General features: G+C 33.6%; 3 protein-coding genes across 3 annotated transcripts; 2 read left to right on the forward strand and 1 right to left on the reverse strand.

The window, feature by feature from the left end:
* The first annotated feature begins 1,727 nt into the window (after positions 1-1,727).
* LOC124832508 (putative E3 ubiquitin-protein ligase LUL4) lies at positions 1,728-9,271 on the forward strand. The gene is made up of 4 exons (XM_088116430.1): positions 1,728-2,418; positions 4,181-4,694; positions 5,997-6,180; positions 8,906-9,271. The coding sequence occupies exons 1-3, from the start codon at positions 1,925-1,927 to the stop codon at positions 6,108-6,110; spliced, it is 1,122 nt and encodes a 373-aa protein (XP_087972556.1). The 5' UTR covers positions 1,728-1,924; the 3' UTR covers positions 6,111-6,180; positions 8,906-9,271.
* Positions 9,272-11,409: 2,138 nt separating this feature from the next.
* On the forward strand, positions 11,410-16,166 carry GB1 (GTP-binding protein 1). The gene is made up of 7 exons (XM_047306740.2): positions 11,410-11,566; positions 12,156-12,367; positions 12,455-12,595; positions 14,860-14,968; positions 15,102-15,163; positions 15,343-15,446; positions 15,697-16,166. Exons 2-7 carry the CDS (start codon positions 12,275-12,277, stop codon positions 15,800-15,802), a joined length of 615 nt encoding a protein of 204 aa, XP_047162696.1. The 5' UTR covers positions 11,410-11,566; positions 12,156-12,274; the 3' UTR covers positions 15,803-16,166.
* Positions 16,167-17,651: 1,485 nt separating this feature from the next.
* On the reverse strand, positions 17,652-18,293 carry LOC124832540 (RING zinc finger protein). Its single transcript, XM_047306767.2, has one exon. The coding sequence runs from the start codon at positions 18,291-18,293 to the stop codon at positions 17,778-17,780; it is 516 nt and encodes a 171-aa protein (XP_047162723.2). The 3' UTR covers positions 17,652-17,777.
* Between the last annotated feature and the right edge of the window lie 1,224 nt (positions 18,294-19,517).

The following is a 19,517-nucleotide window of genomic DNA, read 5'->3' on the forward strand; positions in this document are numbered from 1 at the left end:
ATAATTGATTGAATTGGTGTTGAATTAAGAATTTTAAAATTTGATAATTTGAGAAAGTTAGTATGCACTCTTACATTGAAAATTGTTTTTCAGACCAAGTATTAAGCAGAGAATACCAATTTGATAATTTGAACAAATTTTTTTTTTCTCAATCACAAAATTTAATCTATTGTATGATGTTGACAAGCTAATGTTTTTGAACATGTGATGATTTGTCTTACATTATTAAATAAAATTTATAATATTTTTTTTCAAATATAAATTTTGTATCCAATAAATAGATTTCTCTTTCAATTTAGACTGATTTACTAATTATTTTTAAATCAAATAATAATTTTTGTTTTTATTTTTTTAAAACTATTGACTTAATTAATTGAGTCACCCAGTAAACGTTATGTGCTTTTGAGATGTATAAACAATGTCTTATAATTTTGAGATGTAATTTTAGAGTATCCTTTTCATAATTAATAATACGAGCCCATTCACTGGTGATTTTTCTCATGGTAAATGACAACTTTGTGTGTCCCATTTAATTATACTTGTTATATTTTACACATGGTCTCTTCTAATATTAAAAGGTTAATAATTTTTTATATAATCCTGCCTTTTAGTATCATTTTAGACACAAATTATATTTGTTTTCAATGATAACTATATCGTGATGCAATGTATTTTTAATTATTAATACTTACTCTAGATTTTTAAGATTTAATTTAACAATAAAAGTTTAGGAAAACAATTCTAAACGAAAACACGACCACACAAGTTCATTGACTAACACAAAATGTTATAATTTATTACTGACATCAAATTTAAACGACTTTATAAAAAATTGTCCCTAAAGAAATAATGAAAACTATTTAAACAACTTATTTACTGTTGACTAAAATTGTAATTGCAAATAATACACGAAAACATTAAACATATTATCAATTAACTCTTATAGAATTATATATATCTATTTAATAATTTAAAATTAAGTATTAAATATTAAATTGTATATAGTATGTATCTGGTCAGTCATAAACGGTTAACTGATATTTAATACTTACCAACTAAAGATAATTAGCTTTAATACTTACCAACTAAAAGGTGAAAGTAAAAATATATTTACTACATTATTAATTTAAATGTCAAACTTTGAAGTAATTTGGTATGAAAGTTCATTATGCAAATATTCTCTAAATGATTTAAACAACTGATTTAGGATATTTAGACAACTTTTGAACCTTTAACAACATATTTAACATTAGATTATTGAGTTTGATCTTATATTCACAAATAAATTATATTGTTTTTGATAATATTACACTTGGTTATATTGTTATCTGATAAAAGATATATATTTGATTGGTTAATAAAGTAAAAATTACGTCATTTAATCTTTTAAATTAAACAATTTTATTTTTGACGCCATTTTTAAATAAACCGTTTTATTATTTACAAAATTAAAATACCCACGGTTTGAACTTAAAAACAACTGATACAAACACGGATGGTTATAAGTTTTCTCATATTATAAACAAATTAATTTTCCACGTAATCTTTTGGAACTATTCTTGCAAATTTATTTCTGTATAATTTTTTTTTAATATTATATATTTTATATAATATGTGACATATAAAAGTAAATATTACGTGTATGTATTTTTCGAGTAATTTTCCTCTGACGTATGAGTTTCCTCAGATGACATTATTGTGAGGAAGGAGGGTGGACTTTATGAAGCGAGTGTTAGGTTAAGGTTAAGGATAGAATGAACGAAGCAAAGTAAAGGGAAAAAAGAAAACTACAGAAAACCGTGTAAAGGGAAAGGAGCACAAAAGAGTGGGTTCGACTTAATTTCCAGGACAACACGCATTCATTCGATTCGGAGCTCTGTTTCATCATCATTCATTGTTTCTGATTCTGAATTCAACCACTCTCATGGGTATCTCATGGAGTGGCAGAAGAAGAAACAATTACATCCAAAATCCACCGCCTCCATTCCCACCTCCCCCTTACTATTACCATCCCCAATCCAACCACCCCCCTCCTCCGCAGCCACCGCAGGGCTACTTCCTCCCTTCCACAACCACTTATGCCCCGCACTGCAACAACTATGCCGCTCCTCCTCCCTTCGCTCCACTGCCACAGCCGCCGCCGCCGTATTACCACAACCAGAGTGTCTATCCCAACTACGCCAATTCCGTCCCCAGTCACCTTCACTACCAACTTTTCTACCACCCTCAGATTTGCGCGTGGCCAGGCGCAACTCGCTCCTCTGCCTCTACTCCTCCGCCCTATGTCGATCACCAGGCTGCGAAGAAGATAAGAAATTATGTGAACGTCCACAAAGACACCCTGCGCCTCGAGGTTGACCAGGAAAACCCCGACCATCATCTCATTTCCTTCGTATTCGACGCTGTTTACGATGGCAGGTAAGGCTTTTCACTCTTCTTTCGAACCCTCTGAAAATTGGATTGCTCTATAAGACGGTATCTTGCACTATTCATTAGACGATTATGATTTTGGAGTGTAAACATCACGGTTAAGTAAGTGTTGCCACGCTATGTTATTTTATGTTGATAAATTTATTTAGAATTCATGTATGAATCGAGATTGCAGGCTAACTTTGAGAGGATAATGATTGAATGTAGACTATGGTGGTGCCTTATCTTTATTTATATTTAGATCAGAATAAAAGCTGTAAGTAATCATCCTGAAATTATAAAAAAAAAGTTTTAAGATTCCTATCATAAATAGTGGTGCTCTTGCGGTGTTGCGGTTCTGGTATGTGATGACAGAGGAGCAGTATGTTAGTGGAGACTTGTCTTTCACAGCAAATTGTGGCCAAGCCCAATGATGGCCCATTACATAGTTCTAGTGCCTGCTGTCTCACTATCCATGAGAAACCCCGCATTGTACTTCTCGCATTGCATTATAAATATGTTCTTGGGTTAAATTTATGATTTCTTTGATATTTTGTCTAAGGTTTAATTCGTATTTTGGTTCCACTTTTCGTAGGGTCTGTTCAAATTGGTCCTACGTTTTTTCAAAAGTTCACTAAGATCCCACTTTTCGCAAAAACGGTGCAAGTTAGTCCTTTTTGGTTACGGCGTTAAAAAACTAACGGCACAGCTGCCCAGGTGGAAGAAAACTGATGAGGTGTACATTTTTTGTTGACGTGGCACTGTGATATGTGTTAAATTAATTAATTTAAATTAATTTAAAAGATAGGGTTAAAAAAATTTGACAATTACATTTGGGGTAAATCTGCATGCGATTTAGGGTTCCAGAATCTCGTTTCGAGGAGTGCAACTGTGAATGATTTATGATTCGTTTGTGAATGATTGAATACGAATGGGTAATAATTTTCTTACCAGTGGCAAAAGAGACTGCAAGCTCGTCTACGGAACCAGAGAACAATGATGAACTGGAACAGATCACAATAGCGCGGGCTTTACTGAATTACCGTTTGAAGGAGAAGATGACAATGTCTAATCCAAACACTCTCATTCCATTTCATAAAAGGTTTCAGATTCAAAATCCCAGACCAATCAGTTCTCAACCACCGCCAGCCACTTCGTCAAAAATCCTTCCCCTAATTTGCCAAAGGACCGCACCTCGAAGCAAGCCATCAATGGCAACAACAAATGAAAGTTCTCGAAACAGGCATCCACAGGCTGCAGTGACCGGCGACAATTCCACCCTACCACCACAGTCTTGTGCTCTAGAAAGCCGAGGGATCCGTCCCCTTAAGTTCCCTGCAGTAGGAGCAGCACCTTATGTTCCTATTCGACAAATTTGACAATTACATTTGACAATTAACCCTATCTTTTAAATTAATTTAAATTAATTAATTTAACACATATCACAGTGCCACGTCAACAAAAAATGTACACCTCATCAGTTTTCTTCCACCTGGGCAGTTGTGCCGTTAGTTTTTTAATGCCGTAACCAAAAAGGACTAACTTGCATCGTTTTTGCGAAAAGTGGGATCTTAGTGAACTTTTGAAAAAACGTAGGACCAATTTGAACAGACCCTACGAAAAGTGGGACCAAAATACGAATTAAACCTTTGTCTAATTATATGAACTGAATTTTGTAAGATGCGAAATTTAAAGATTGAGTGAATACTGCATATTTTATGAAATATTTTAGCTTTTCTCATTCTCTGCTCCCTATTATTGTGATTGGCAGCATTACTATCTTCTACTTTGCCAAAGAAGAAGAAAGATGTAGGTTTGTTCCATTATTTCCTGATGCATTTCAGCCAGTCAGCATACCCTTTCAGAAAGGAGTTGGTCAAACATTTTCCCAGCCTTCGGGAACAGGAATTGACCTAGGCTTCTTTGAGTTGGATGATCTTTCAAAGCCCTCACCTGGAGAAGATGTGTTTCCTCTAGTAATATGTGCTGAAACAAGTTTGAAAACGCCCTCAGAAGATCAAACTCCGGGTGATTCCGTGCTAGATGCATCACCTCACATGCAAATAACTCAGGGTGTCTTAGAGAAAAGTAATGGTGCGGGTCCTTTCCTGATAAATGTAGTAAGGCAGATTTTGTGGATTGATGGTGTTCGGTATGAGTTGAGAGAATTATATGGAATAGCAAGCTCGTCCGCAGCCGATTTTGAGGACAATGATCCAGGGAAGGAGTGTGTCATATGCCTGACTGAACCAAAGGATACAGCTGTCTTACCTTGTCGACATATGGTAAGATTTTATTTCATATGTGCTGATATATGGAGTAGATAATCAGTTTAGAGGAATAAATTAAGGTTCTAGCTTTAGTATTGGTTCATGAGAAGAATAGAAGTAATGGTTCACACAGATACATAGCTCTGGATAATAGCATAACTTTTATTTGCATGAGGTCACTAGTGGAAGTTAAGATATCATGGGGATAATATTACTTATGGTTCATTCGGATCATAGCCCTGGAAACATAACTAGTTTTTGCATAAGATTGCTTATGGAAAACAGAGCTCATTGAAAGTATTTCTAATAGGAGGAACTAATGGGTGTTCCGTGGTCCTTATATTGTTTTAGTTTTTCTTTTCTTCCGCTCCTTCCTTCCCTTCTTTTTGTTTTCAAGGTTGTGATATGTCATGTGATTGATCATGCAATATTTGTTTTGAAGGTTGTGATATCTTATTTGATTGATTATGGATATAGTTTAAAATGGTAGATCAAAATATCATCACTTACATATATATTGTGGGTGAAATGACTATACAGTGTTTTCTTTTCTTCCTTACTAGTAGCAATAAATGTGCTAATTGCTTGGTAGTAAAATCCTTGCAGGTAGTAGCAATAGTACATCTTTTTGTGTATTTTATTTTACACTATCACTTAGTTTGGACTATTTTTACTAACTGTTTAATCAGCGTAGCATGGTATTATTAGAGTATAGAAACATACCGTTACAACTCACTAATTGTGATGTGTGGCAATCAACTGAAGATGAAGCATAACAACATACTCCCATCATTTTCTACCCTTCCAAACTAATCACTTCCCTGGTTAAGTTTTAGACCAACCTATTGTCAAACCTTATTGTTAAGACTTTTACAATGTGAGAATGTCAAGTTCTACCAATTTCATAGATGTTCGTGGTAGTTAGATGAGAGGACCTTCGAAAAAGTTAGGGTGTAGAAATTATTTTTAGGATTGATTATGTTTTTTTTCCCAAAATATTGATGAAGATTGTATTTCATCCTTGTTTCACGGTTTGTAGCAATTTCGTGGTTATAATTTATAAAAGAATGTAGAATGTCTTAGGTAACAAACGCATTATAGTCGTTCTTTTTAGATTTTTTTGGGCAGCTAAAATAAGGTTTATTTAATAAGGTGTGCGCCATTCTTTTTTCATGATCTACCATCAACATTCCATCAATACCTAGATCCACATTTTATACTCACTCCTACCTGCATCACTTTACAGAATGTATATATATATATATATATATATATATATATATATTTTCTCATATTACTTCTGTTGTATTTTTCCAGTGTATGTGCAGTGAATGTGCAAAAGCTCTGCGAATTCAATCCAATAAATGCCCTATATGCCGTCAGTCTATTGAGGAACTCATTGAGATCAAAGTAAACAGTACCCATCAATGAGATTTTTTAGTCTGATGCCAATAAATTCGCTTTAAGAAAATTCATGCCCTTCTTACATGTTTGCAGTCAGGTATTATAGCATTTTTTTTTCTTTTTGTAAATATTAATCACTAACATGTCTATAGTTTGTGTGACATCCCAAAATATATAACAAAGTATATACGTAGAATGCATCAATTATAATAATAGAAACAGTTAGGAGTACGCAATAGATGGAATTAGGAGTACAGTTATCCAAGTCTGACTGGAAAACTTTAAAATATAAGTACAAGCTCATAATTCTCCAAAATACAGATCATGCTAAAATGAAGGCTAGAAGTTTTTCAAAATAAAAAGCTATTGAACATCATAGCTAGAAGAAATCCTAAGCACTAGGAGCTGGGTCTTCCTCATTCTCCAACGCTTGCTCCAAGGGTACATCATCACCTACTGCTCACATCCAAAGGATTGGATGATCATCGCAAGAGGGAAATCAAACACATGCAACACACACAAATGCAAGGGTGAGCTAGATCTCAAACAATCATACAATTCATTTTCAACCAATCTAGCATTTACCAGAATATCCATACACATAAGTCATCATAAACATAAGCATTTATTTAATAACACTCATCAAGACAAGTATCCTATCATGTTAAGACTCTAGACACGTCCGGACATAGAATGTATGTAGAGCTGGGGCGGGTTGTGCACTTGTGATGGCCTCTACTGCTTTGCAAAGCCATTGCCGAGGGGTTCCACCCGACCATACACAAGGCTAATCCGTTACCGCGGAATAGACCTCCAGTGATAGCGTCTACCCTAGGACCTCCCACTACTCCCACCACACGCGTCGATCCTCTCTAAGTGAGAATGAAAGACCGTTGGAGTGTTAGGGATAACCCCCCATATGGAAGCCTCTTACATTCATTCAATACACTAACTGATCTCACCGAGAGATCTAAATTTCCGATTTAATCCGACCATTTTAAATCTCATAATATTCCTTTTGAATCAACAATGTACATCATAAACCACTTATAATCATACACTTTCAACCAATCTGGATCACATGAAGATGCATTCATAAATTGTAACCGAAATATTTAATTAACAAAGCTTACTGGAATGAGAGAAAGCACAAAAGAAAATATCACTGGACGAACACTGTTTGGACGAGCGTCCAAAAGCCCTTGGGCGGACACTGTTTGGACGAACGTCCTAACACCATTGGACGAACTACTTGGACGAGCGCCCAAAAGTCCTTGGACGGACCCTGTTTGGACGAACGTCCTAACCGCTTGGACGAACTGCTTGGACGAGCGCCCAAAAGTCCTTGGACGGACCCTGTTGGACGAACGTCCTAACATCTTGGACGATCCCTATTTGGACGAACGCCAAAAGCACTTGGACGAACCCAATTTGGACGAATGCTGTTATAACTAGGACGAACGCTTCAATATCAAGCCTCATCATGACCGAACGCTAACTGATTACTAACACCGGCTCAAGGACGAACGCTAATCCCCCAACATTTGACCGAACGTCCCCAGACAAGGACGAACGCTAATCACACCAACCTTTGACCGAACGTCCCCAGACAAGGACGAACGCTAATCACACCAACCTTTGACCGAACGTCCCCAGACAAGGACGAACGCTAATCACTCCAACCTTTGACCGAACGTCCCCAGACAAGGACGAACGCTAATCACTAACACATTCCCATGGACGAACGCTATTACTATCATCTCCTAAGACCGAACGTTCATCCAACCAACATTTGACCGAACGTCACTCAGCACATGCATGGCCGAGCGTTCAGCTCCGCCATGGACGAACGCTCAGTTTGCGCGTTCTGCAGAATTTAATTCTGCAGAATTCTCAGAACTCTGCAGAATGGTAACAGAACCTCCCTTAACCATTTCTAACCACTTTTCCCAACTTCTTAGACTCTTAATTCTCATTTTAGACTTAATTAAACTTATCCAAATGATTCTAAACATTTCTACCACCATTTTTAAGTGATTAAAGTTCACTTTCAGCATCCAAAACACTAATTTCAACAACTTAGGGACCCAAATTCGATTCCACTACTTGGAACCTGTTTTCAACTACTGTTATGCTTCTAACAAGTCACAATGGACTTGTCTAGGCTGCCCAAACAGTCCAGGAACACTGCAGCCTTCATTTACTCAAAATCCCTACCTCACTTCCTCTAAAATGACCAAAAAGTGACCCTAAGACACTTGATTTTCCTTCCTATCAACACCATAACAAATTTTACACACCAAAACAGTTCCAACATACATAATTCATCACTCAAAATCATCCCAAACAGTTCACATCCATCAATCACCACATTCACGTAGCACTCACACTTTCATACATGCATTTCAAGTTAGCAAAATTCAAAATTATGCTTCCAACAACATACCAATTTGAAAATCATTATGTAATCACGTCATACAGTAAAATCAAAAAGAGAACTAGCTCCCCTTACCTCTAGTGTAGACAACCAAGCTCAAGTAGAAACCCTAGACCACTTGCTTGCACTTTCAAAAGGTTAGAATCACCTATAAATCATCAATTGATGATAGAAAACGAATCTTAGCACCAAATAGAAGCTAGATTATGGAAGAAAACGAAATGGGTTGCATGCACCAAGTTCAATCACATGCTTACAACCCTAGGGCACATGAGAAAGGGGGTTTTCTTACCGGTTCAGATTTGGGAAAATTGACCGACTAAGAGCAACACCCGCTACTTTGTGATCGTTGGGGCAGCACCTAATCAAGATTTTAATGGTTCAGTGTGAAGGATGGAAAGGGAGAAGATGTAGGAGGAGGAGAGAGCTTGCTGGAAGGGGAATGGTTTCTCAGACAAGAGGAATGAGTTAAAACCCACTCTTTCCAAACTAATGTAATTTTATTTTAAAGTACTCAACCTCTCATCCTTTGCCACTTGTCATCCCCTTTTTGCTGACTCAAATCCAAGTCCTTACAGTTTGTGTGATGGGAAAAATTAGATCTTCATTGATTAAATGTTTTCTCCCGTGTCACCTATGTTGTACAGGTGATCATTTTAAAATAGTTTGGCTTATGGTGTTTAAGACATCATTTGCGTTGTGTTATACTTGAACAGGGGATAAATAAAATAACTTCTTGTTTGGTTCAGAATGAATTATGTTTGAAAGTTATAACTTATTTAATCATGTATAGTGGCTGGATAGTTTAACTTCCAAATTTTGTAATAATAAATTAACTTTTAATCTTTTTTTTAATGAATACTATAAATGAAATTTACTTTTTACTAAAAAAGTACAAGTTTTAATTTAAATTATTAAAATAAAATGTTATTTTTTATTAAAAAAATAACAGAAATAATACTTATATTATGCATCTAGATTTTTTTCACATCTCGCCTTATTTGGGACTTCCACATGTAATTCACTATTTTTTAAAACGAATTGGGTAGATAGTGAAAAAATGTTTTAAAATTTAAGAAGAATCTTAAAAAAAATCTCACAATTTAACAATACCTCTGTCTGAAAATATTTAAGTTAAACTATAATTGAAATATAAAATAATTATTTACTTATAAGCTTATAATAAATAAATTGTATTGTAATGCAAGGTTATTTTTATTTCATATTTATCATTTTAATCATTACAAGATAAAAGTAATAGTAAATTTAAAAAAATTAAAATTAAGACCAAATCCTTATTGTATGTTAAAATTAACCTGATTGTATGTTAATATCAACTTCAAATCCTTATTCAACATCATTAAACATAATATAAGTAGATACAACAAAAATACGACTCATTATGTGATGCATCAACGTTGTCCATTTGGTCAACCTGAACATCCTTAGTTTCATAAGTTTGAACCTTAAAATGTTTCATACAAGTTTTTAGACTGTGACCATATTTCAAACACCTTTTACACATTTTTTTTATTTGTTCTTCCCAATTTTTTTTTGTTACAATCATCGTTAAATTCTCTGGGACACAACTTCTTTGGTCTTCTTGAACCAACCTTGTATATTGATAGTAGTATCTCAATGTCATCAATTTTAGGCCACATTCTTTATTTATTAGACAATTAATCGACAATTAATCAACAATAATACTACATGTAATCCTAATTTTTTTAGCGATAATGAACATAGTCTTTCGCATATGATGTTACTTGTTTAAAATGATATTAATAAATTCAATTATTAATATTCACTCTATGAATAACATGAAATTTAGTCCTTTAATGACAAGTCACTCAGCACATGATAGATAGGATGAATTTCACATGTGAATTATTACAAAAACATAATCACACATATTACACATTAAAAAAGAGTCATAATTATGTTTTAAGTCTCTCGTAAATAAATTTGAGAATTTTGAATTGAGTTTTTCATAACTTTTTACATTTTATTGAGTATCTAATAAATTTATATTTTTTAATTGAATTTTCACTCTTAAATTATTTTTGTTAATCGGATTATGTGATGTTGAATGTTTGATGTGGTTGTTATCTTGTTATATTAATTAACTTCTCGTTGCATGTTAATTATATACTTAACACATAATTAAGTCTTAACTCCACTTAGGTAACAGAATAATTTAAGAGTGACTTAATTGAAAAATATAAGATTTATCAATTGAAAATTTTTAAATTTATCATATACTTAACACATAATTAAGTCTTAAATTCATATCCCAATAATTAACCCTAATTTACTCCACCATTAACAGAAAAGTATAACAAAAATGGTACAACTTCAATTAAAATAGCATAAGAATTAGCATCAAAACAAATAGAAATTGAAAACTAACACTTATGAACACTAATAGAACATAGTAAGAATTCATCCCACGTCAATTTCACATTCTAACTTTTTATGAATAGGCAATTTCCATACGCATTAGTAGGGATTACTAACATATGAATGCATTAATTGTTTTTTAAAGTCAACTGTACTCATAAATTATTTACAACCACTATACTATTTAAGACCCTTACTAAGGTTACACAGAATATATTTACCTTTTATAAAGACCCCAAGTATAAACTATTTTATAAGGGTCTGTTTTTTAATTTCCCTATTTTCCACTAATTCTAAAATATAATTTAGCTCAATAATACCTTTCAACGCATTGATCATGTATTAAAATACTAGTTGTTATTAATTTTATTTTTGGGTAAAACTTAATAAATTGCTTACATATTTGATCGCCATAAATAATATAAATATTGAGTAAAAAAGTTATTATAAATTTAATAATAAAAAAGTTATTTTCTTTCTTTGTTTATTCTTTTATTATTACATTTTATTTTTATCCTTACTTCTTTAGTTCTGCTGTCTGCGCGAAACACAGCTTTGCGAAACCGCATCGATCACTCTTGATCCGATTCCACCGTCATCGGATATTTCTTCTGCCACCGTCTATCGCAGCTCTTCGCCGTCGCCGGTAAATCTTTTCAACCATACAACGTCTTTTCTTTTTCTTCCTTCCTCAAATATCGGATCTGTTACTACTGAATTCATTCTAACGAATCACGTCCATGCGGTGGCTCCGATGAAGTGTGATTTTCACAGTTTTGTAACTATCTGAGATTTCTGAAAATTTTAGTATCATATAAATAAGTAACTTAATCATGCATGTATGAGTAGGTAGGTTATGAATGAATTGATGGTAAGTGCCTAAGATCTAGTGAAGCGTCATTCGTAAGCGTCTAATTACAAAAGGCAATGCCCTTGCAATAGAGTAATTACTTGATTGAAAACAAAAAACATACGGTTTTTTGGCTGCGTTGTTGCTAAAACAGGTTTGTACACTGCCGAATCGAAATTGGAATTTTCTGAGGAGTTCTATTTCTCTGTTTACTACTAGAGTAAATAAAATTATCAGATCAATCAATCAATAACTGTTTCCGTGACTCTTACCGTAAAATTCAACAATTACTCTATTTTTTTTATGTAACTCTTGAAATGGAAATGTGTAATATCTTATCACAGTTGTGCTTGTTCAAGGCATCTTACTTCCTTTGCTTGCTCAGGAATCCTGAATGTTGATGACATTGTGAAGTGATGATGAGTTGAAGAGCTATCCAGTAACATGGCATGAACAGTATATTCTTCTACACTCGAAGGTTAATCTAGCTTAAACGTTACAAGGATGTTTTCTTTGTTTTATGGACTATGGAAGTACCTGTTCAGCAAGATGGAGCTTCATGTACTCATATTGGGCATTGACAAGGCTGGGAAAACGGTAAATCATCTTTCAAGTGCCATATTTTTAGTAAATTTCTGAACTTCGTTATGCTGCTCTAAATTGCTGTATAACGCATAAATTTAGACTTTGCTGGAGAAGATGAAGTCAATCTATTCAAATATCGAAGGCATTCCTCCTGATCGAATTATTCCAACTGTGGGATTGAATATTGGTCGCATTGAAGTGACAAATAGTAAACTTGTATTTTGGGACTTGGGAGGTCAGGTATGGAAATAAATAGGCAAATTTTTCTATTTAAATCCTATAAATGTGTTTTCAATATGAAATGTTTTCAATATGAAATGTTGGGAGGTCAGGTATGGAAATAAATAGGCAAAGTTTTCTATTTAAATCCTATAAATGTGTTTTCAATATGAAATGTTGGTGCTGCCAAAAAGCTGATTGTTTAAAACTCTTCCGTTCCTTGAAGTTCAGTACCTAAAATTATAACCATCTACATAGTTCCTGAAGTGTAATTTTCTTTTGCTTCTTGTTCCTGCAAAAGCTAGCTGAGCTTGATGCCAGAAACACTGGAAGATCTGTGTTCTCTTATATTCTCTCTACCCTTTGTTGGGGAAGCTCTTCCTCTATTTATAGAGGAAAGTCTAACCCCTACCTTTAACCTCCCCACCTTTGTAGGGTAGTATTGTTTCACTTGCACGGTTGTAATGCATTATCCAGAAGTTGTGTGCTTCATGCCCTATAATCTTGTCACACGGGGATAGTTCCTTGATAAGCAGCACTGTTCTTGGAGTCATCTTTGGCCGACAATTACTCGTTCACAACCAGGTTTGGGATCCCAGTTTATGTGTTTTCATTCTAGTACCGAGATATAACTCGATGAAAACCGAGTCACCTACCCTGGCATTGGTCATGGGTCTGATGTCAAACTGTTGAAAGATACCTCGGTTTCTAGCCAATGATCTTGCTGTTGAACAATACCTTGGCTTGTAGTCGATGGTCTTGTATTAGACGCCGCACTTTAGATTTTTTTAACATGTAAATAATGAAAGAACAAGATACCATTTTTGTTTTCAAATTTCTCTTGGGGAAGGCTATCTCTTCTAGTCTAGCTGGTTTGATAATTTTTTTCTAAAGTTAATGCTCATTATTTTCATTCTTAGCTACTCCTACGTCATTAAAGGTTATATGTTAGAACCATGACTTGAACCATGCAATTTGGACCATCAATTTTGTCCTCTCTTTGTCTAAAGCTTGAGAATATTTGTTGAATTTGGTGATGCTGAAGAATATTTTGTAATGTAAAAATTGATCTTATATGCATGGACAATTGGTTCAGCTCTTCATTTATATTTGTAAGCTCGTATGCCTACGGACAGGCAACAAAATACATAAACTGTGCTGAACTATTATTGAACAATTTTTATTTGCTTGAACTATTATTAATTAACATCTTATCTTAAAACACATGTTCCTGTTTCATAAATTAAAATTAAATTTAGCATTGAGCAAATAAACTTTTAAAAATGATTGAATATAGTAAAACTAGGTATAGGATTAATCTCCCTTTTGTCTAAAACACACATAAATAATATATTAATAATGAAGAATGATACAAGTATATATGGCAACCAAACATAACTATGGTAAATAGAAGATATTGTTAAAAAACAATATCAACAATATCTATCAATATCAAACAATATCAAAAGTCTATGTTTCCTTAATTAACATAAAACACAATATATCTAACATTCACCCTCAAGTTGGTGCATATACATCATATGTACGAAGCTTGTTACAAATATAATTAATTATTGGTCTCCTTAAAAACTTAGTAAAAATATCTGCTAACTGATCATTTAAGTTAACAAACTTAGTCTTTATGTCTCCAGATACAATATTCTCTCGAATGAAATGATAGTCAATCTCAATGTGTTTGGTTCTTACACGAAAGACATGATTAGAACTTATATGAAGAGCCGCCTAATTGTCACATATAAGTGTCATATGAGTGAGATCTCCAAATTTTAACTCTCTAAGCAATTACTTAATCCAAACAAGTTCACAAGTGGTTGAGGCTATAGCTCTCTATATTATGCTTTTGCACTAGATCTTGTCACGACACTTTGTTTCTTGCTTTTCCATGAAATCAAGTTACTACCAATGGTGACACAATACTCGAAAGTAGATCTTCTATTAGAAGGAGATCTTGCTCAATTAGCATCTAAATAGCAAACAACTTTTGTATGGTTATCTAAACTGAAACGTCAATTCAAGTCAGTTTTCTTTCAAAACAATTCAGTTTCTTTAATTCAATTCAGTTTGCTATCAATTTAGTTCAGTTGAATGGTTTTAACAGTTCTGCACATGCTAGAAGGAATTGAATGTATCCTTTCATGCAAAGCGCACACTTGACCCTTTTATACTATTTTTTTCCTGCTAATTTTATTCCCTTTTATATCATTGTTTGTGTGTTGATGGGGAGGATGAGTGTATATATATGTAATAAGATCCTCTCTTGTCAGCCTGGTCTTCGCTCAATCTGGGAGAAATATTATGAAGAGGCACATGCTGTAATATTTGTTATTGATGCTGCTTCTCCCTCACGCTTTGAAGATGCGAAATCAGCTCTTGGTTAGTGATATTTGATTTTAGTGCTAGTTGATAACTACATAAAACTTCTTTAAGGTTCTGGCCTGAAGTTGTGATGATACTAGATATGATGAAAACATGTGGTACACTGATGATTTAATAACTGGTTTTCCAGAAAAGGTTCTTCGGCATGAGGATCTTCAAGGAGCCCCTCTTTTGATATTAGCGAACAAGCAGGTGAGAGTGACTATTCTGTCATCCTATATTTATATAGCATTTAATATAACTCTATTTTATTCTATCTCATCCATCATTTGAGTTTCACCATATTACTTCCTCATTCATGTTATCCCCTTTTTTGTCCTTTGACATGTGTATCAATTATGGCTGCTTGTTTGACATTCTTGTGACTGCAGGACCTTCCTGAAGCAGTATCAGCTGAAGAGCTTGCTCGATATCTGGATTTGAAGAAGTTGGATGAAAGAGTTTACATGTTTGAAGCTGTGTCAGCATATGATGGGCAAGTAGTAGCATCAACTTTCTAATGCACAATCTAAGACTATACATTATCATTTCAATAAAGATGGAGTATTTGAAGTACTTGTTCTTGGGCGTTGTCTTCAAAGTGAAAATAACTGTTAGCATATACTGAAGCACATAGACTTGTGTTTGGATCCTCATCTATATTGTGTAGATGTTTGTCATATAAGCAATTAGTACTTGCTTCTGTGTTCATTTTAACTGAAGAGATTTTCTTCTAAAATTTGCAGGATAGGGATTAGGGAAAGTGCAGAATGGTTGGTGGAAGTGATGGAGAGAAGCAAGAGGACTGAAATGTTAAGAGCAAGGGCAGGTGCAATGGGTCCAGGTCCCTAGAAGGGTCTTACACAATAAACTGAAGTGGTCTCTCTATTCCTTTATATAGTTTTTGTTAATCCAAATTGGATTATACATGATTAAAAGTCACTGAGCTGAAAATGTAAAAGAATAATTCGATGTTATACTAATCCGAGCCTTGTTTGATGTTTAGTTTGTAATACAGCTGTTTCATGCTAGGCTCAGCCCCCAGTATCTCTTACAGAAATTTTTTCTACTGACATGCCTTGTATAAGCAATCTATCAAGTGCTGGGCTGCGCTGGAGGATTTTCTGCTTCTGCCTCCGTGCACACTTTTGTCGACTCTATTTTGTAATTTGTACGGTTCGTATTGGACTGAATTTAATTTACTTTTCTATCCTTAGCATTGTTTAAACACTATTCTGCCATATAGATCCAGGTAGTAATTTGGTGTTTCGAAGATATATGGTATAGTATGAAAGGTATACTTAGGGTGTAGTCGTACTTCTATGGGAGGAATGTGATTGGGGTGGATCAAGCATTCATTTCCATGTGACCCGAGCTATAGGAAATTATGTTAATTTTGTAGTTACTCTGGGAAAAGGTATAATTATATGGAAACAGAAAAATGCAGGAAACAAACATAACAAAATTCTTAAGCATTGAATTTGCATCAGCTAACAGAGCCGCGCCTAGAGGAGTTGGAAGGATATTTCATCATGAGAGGTCCTAAACTGGCCCGTTGTCTGTGTAGTATTTTTGTCAATTCTTATAGACACATTTTATTTTTATGAACCAAATTAAACATAAAAAAAATTGTTACTTGGGAGTAAAAGTAGTTGAGTTATTCTAACTGAAATTTAACATGGACTGCCTGGACTTTGCATGTAATTATTGGAGAAACAAAGTTATCTGGCAGAACCAGCAACTCAACTCCCATCTTGCTTGCTATTAACAACACCCAAATATCAGTTTGTTTGGTAGTTCTGTTACCTACGTGTATTCTCCCACGATAAATGAAGGTATATAACTGATATGTACTCAGCTCTCAAAATTTAAATCCTTACTGGTGTAACCTAACCAATACTCTAACTAAAAAAAGGAGTCTGTTTTCTAGAATCTGAATCTCAGTCCCAATCTCATACCTTGAGTCAGTTTGGTTATTTGATCTGGACGAATTTTTCAATAAATTCCTACGAAAAAAGAAAAAGTAATTTTTTATAAGTTAAAATTAGGTTATACTTGAGTTAATTTATAAAAGTTTGTATGATATAATTTTTAATTTATACATAAATTATTTTTAGTTTATAAAAATGTTAAATTTATTTATGTGCTTTAATAAAAAATCATCTAATGAAATCTTGAAAAAAATAGTATTGTTTTCTTTCTGGGTTGCTGGATGAGTTTCACATTGACTTAAACCAATGAATTTTTTTGGAGCAGGATGACGTCCCAATTTGACAAATATATCATTCACTATTCAAGATAAGATATGATAGTGTGTACTATTTACTTCAACACTCCTCTCCTCCTTATTTTAGCACTTTTTGTTAGTTTAATAGAAGTAATAACATTCTCTAGCTGAATAGTATGTATTCAATAACGAATGAAATTCTTACAATTTCATGAATTCTAATAAATTATAACTAATAAGAAAGTATGCTACTGATAATGGGCTAATGTGTTTCAACTTAAAACAAGCCCTTTTAAAATAAGCAATTTAAAAAATTAATTGTTTAAGAAGCAAATAAGTTTTCCTTATTAAAATAATTTGAAAAAAGTTTGTTTTTAAAACAGATAAGGCAAACCCTAAGCTACTAAAGACTCATGAGTGACTTCTAATATATCTTCACTACGGTGCATACAGAAAATCTAACACACTTAAACATGATCATGGACTATTTCATTCTGCCATTAATAACACCCAGCAAAGAAAGCAACCAGTGAAAATTTTATTTCCTACCCATGACACACTAAAGTAGCGACTTAATGAAGCAAGAAATGACATTGAAATTCAGCAGAAATCTGGCCTAGTTCTCTTGAGAACTGAAATGCAACCTCTCTGATGATCCCTTAAGATCTTGATCTCAGAAGAATCCCTCAAATCCTCAAGGCTAATATACTGCTGTTTGACCATCCTCAAGGAATCACCCCCTTTGTCATGAATCCAAACATAAGGGTGACTGGTTTCATCATAGTAATAAAGCAAGCTCTTCAAATCATTGCCATTCTTACCAGGCATGTATGCCTTGTATATGCGTTTACTTTTCAGTCTCTTACAACACCCCGGCTTCAAAGTGTGAACCTTCTTAAGTATTGATCCCACCCTTATCTGCAACTCCACCGGTCGATCACTCAAGTTCCAAATCCTTGTCCCTAACCCATAGGCTTGACTGTGATCGTAGCAGCTGTCAAACCAACCTCCAAGACAAACAAAACATAAGCCTCTCATTTTCCCCATCAGAGTTTCCAACTTCTTCTTAGTCATCTTAAGCTTCCAAACAAGAAACAACACACGGTTTTGTGTCATAGGAGTTTCATTTATATGTAAAACACCTCAAATTTGATCATTTTATAACTTTTTTTTGTTGGAAGTCAATTAAATATATAAAACTAATTTATAATATATAAGTGGATATAAACTTCATAGAAAATTTTGTGAGATTAAATTAAGTTTAAAATTTTCTTAATATTTATTATTGATTTTATGAACTTGAATTAAATTTAAAATTCACTTTTTTTTTTTTTTACTTTTTTATAATTGATATCAGATTGTGATATTATATTAAAAAATATATTTTAAATGAACTTTATTTTACGGTTTGATTTTATAAGTTGAATTTATTGTTCATCTGTAACATTTAGGAAAAAGTAAAGAAAAATTACAGTGTCATGTGATCATAAATATATAGGCATGTATTTGATAAGCGTGATCTGCGGCTGTGATCATAGAAGAACACAAATGCTTATGTTGAGGCGTACACTTCAGAATCGTGAAGATGATAGAATATTGGTTATCCCCTCCATGAAGAAAATGGTAGGGTCCAAAAGAGCCCCAAATTCAACAGAAGAAGACAGTGGAAAAGTTTACTTGCACAGACATAAATTTTAAAAATTTCTAGAAGATGGATTTTCCTTTGATTCTTGGGGTGGGAAAAAGGGGGTATTTCCACCCATACAAGGCATTCATTCAGAGATTCATAATGAGGCAGCATATGATTCTGCGTAACCTTTTATCAGAAGGGCTGTCCTTTATTTTAGTTGAGCTTCTAGACAAATAACCTACCCTTCTAAATTGTTGGCACTACACGTTTTATAGTCAGTGGAACATGTCACATGGGAATCACCAAACATGACTTATTTCGGACAAAACTTATACATGCTGGTTTTTTCTGAAAATATATACATGATGATTAAATTTGCAATGTGTATGATTAAAAGTATATCCATCCAATGACACCCGTAAATCTTTATAAGCAGTAACATCATTCAGACAATAATTTCTTATAGTTGCTTGTTTTTTATTCAGTGATGGTTTTTTGTCTTCAATATGATTTGTTTGATCTTCATACTTTTAAGTTTATAAATTGGGTCTCAAACAGACATTATCATATTAAAATATAGAATAAATAAGAAAAGTTTAAACAACTGATTAATTTGAAATTATTATTTTCTTTATCAAATGTGTTCACCGAGTATAATTATTTTAGAATAAATTTTATTAGACATGGAGATCTATTTGAATTTGAATTTA

This window comes from Vigna umbellata, chromosome 5, assembly GCF_029865625.1.
Source record: "Vigna umbellata cultivar VRB3 chromosome 5, Vumbellata_1.0, whole genome shotgun sequence".
Taxonomy (NCBI): Eukaryota; Viridiplantae; Streptophyta; class Magnoliopsida; order Fabales; family Fabaceae; genus Vigna; species Vigna umbellata.

Coding starts and splice junctions, on each gene's coding strand:
- GB1 (XM_047306740.2), top strand. CDS start 12,275: ATGTTTTCTTTGTTTTATGGACTATGGAAGTACCTGTTCAGCAAGATG. Junction 12,596..14,859: donor TTTGGGACTTGGGAGGTCAG/GTATGGAAATAA, acceptor CTCTCTTGTCAG/CCTGGTCTTCGCTCAATCTG. Junction 15,447..15,696: donor GCTGTGTCAGCATATGATGG/GCAAGTAGTAGC, acceptor TAAAATTTGCAG/GATAGGGATTAGGGAAAGTG.
- LOC124832508 (XM_088116430.1), top strand. CDS start 1,925: ATGGGTATCTCATGGAGTGGCAGAAGAAGAAACAATTACATCCAAAAT. Junction 2,419..4,180: donor GACGCTGTTTACGATGGCAG/GTAAGGCTTTTC, acceptor TGTGATTGGCAG/CATTACTATCTTCTACTTTG. Junction 4,695..5,996: donor TCTTACCTTGTCGACATATG/GTAAGATTTTAT, acceptor GTATTTTTCCAG/TGTATGTGCAGTGAATGTGC.
- LOC124832540 (XM_047306767.2), bottom strand. CDS start 18,293: ATGACACAAAACCGTGTGTTGTTTCTTGTTTGGAAGCTTAAGATGACT.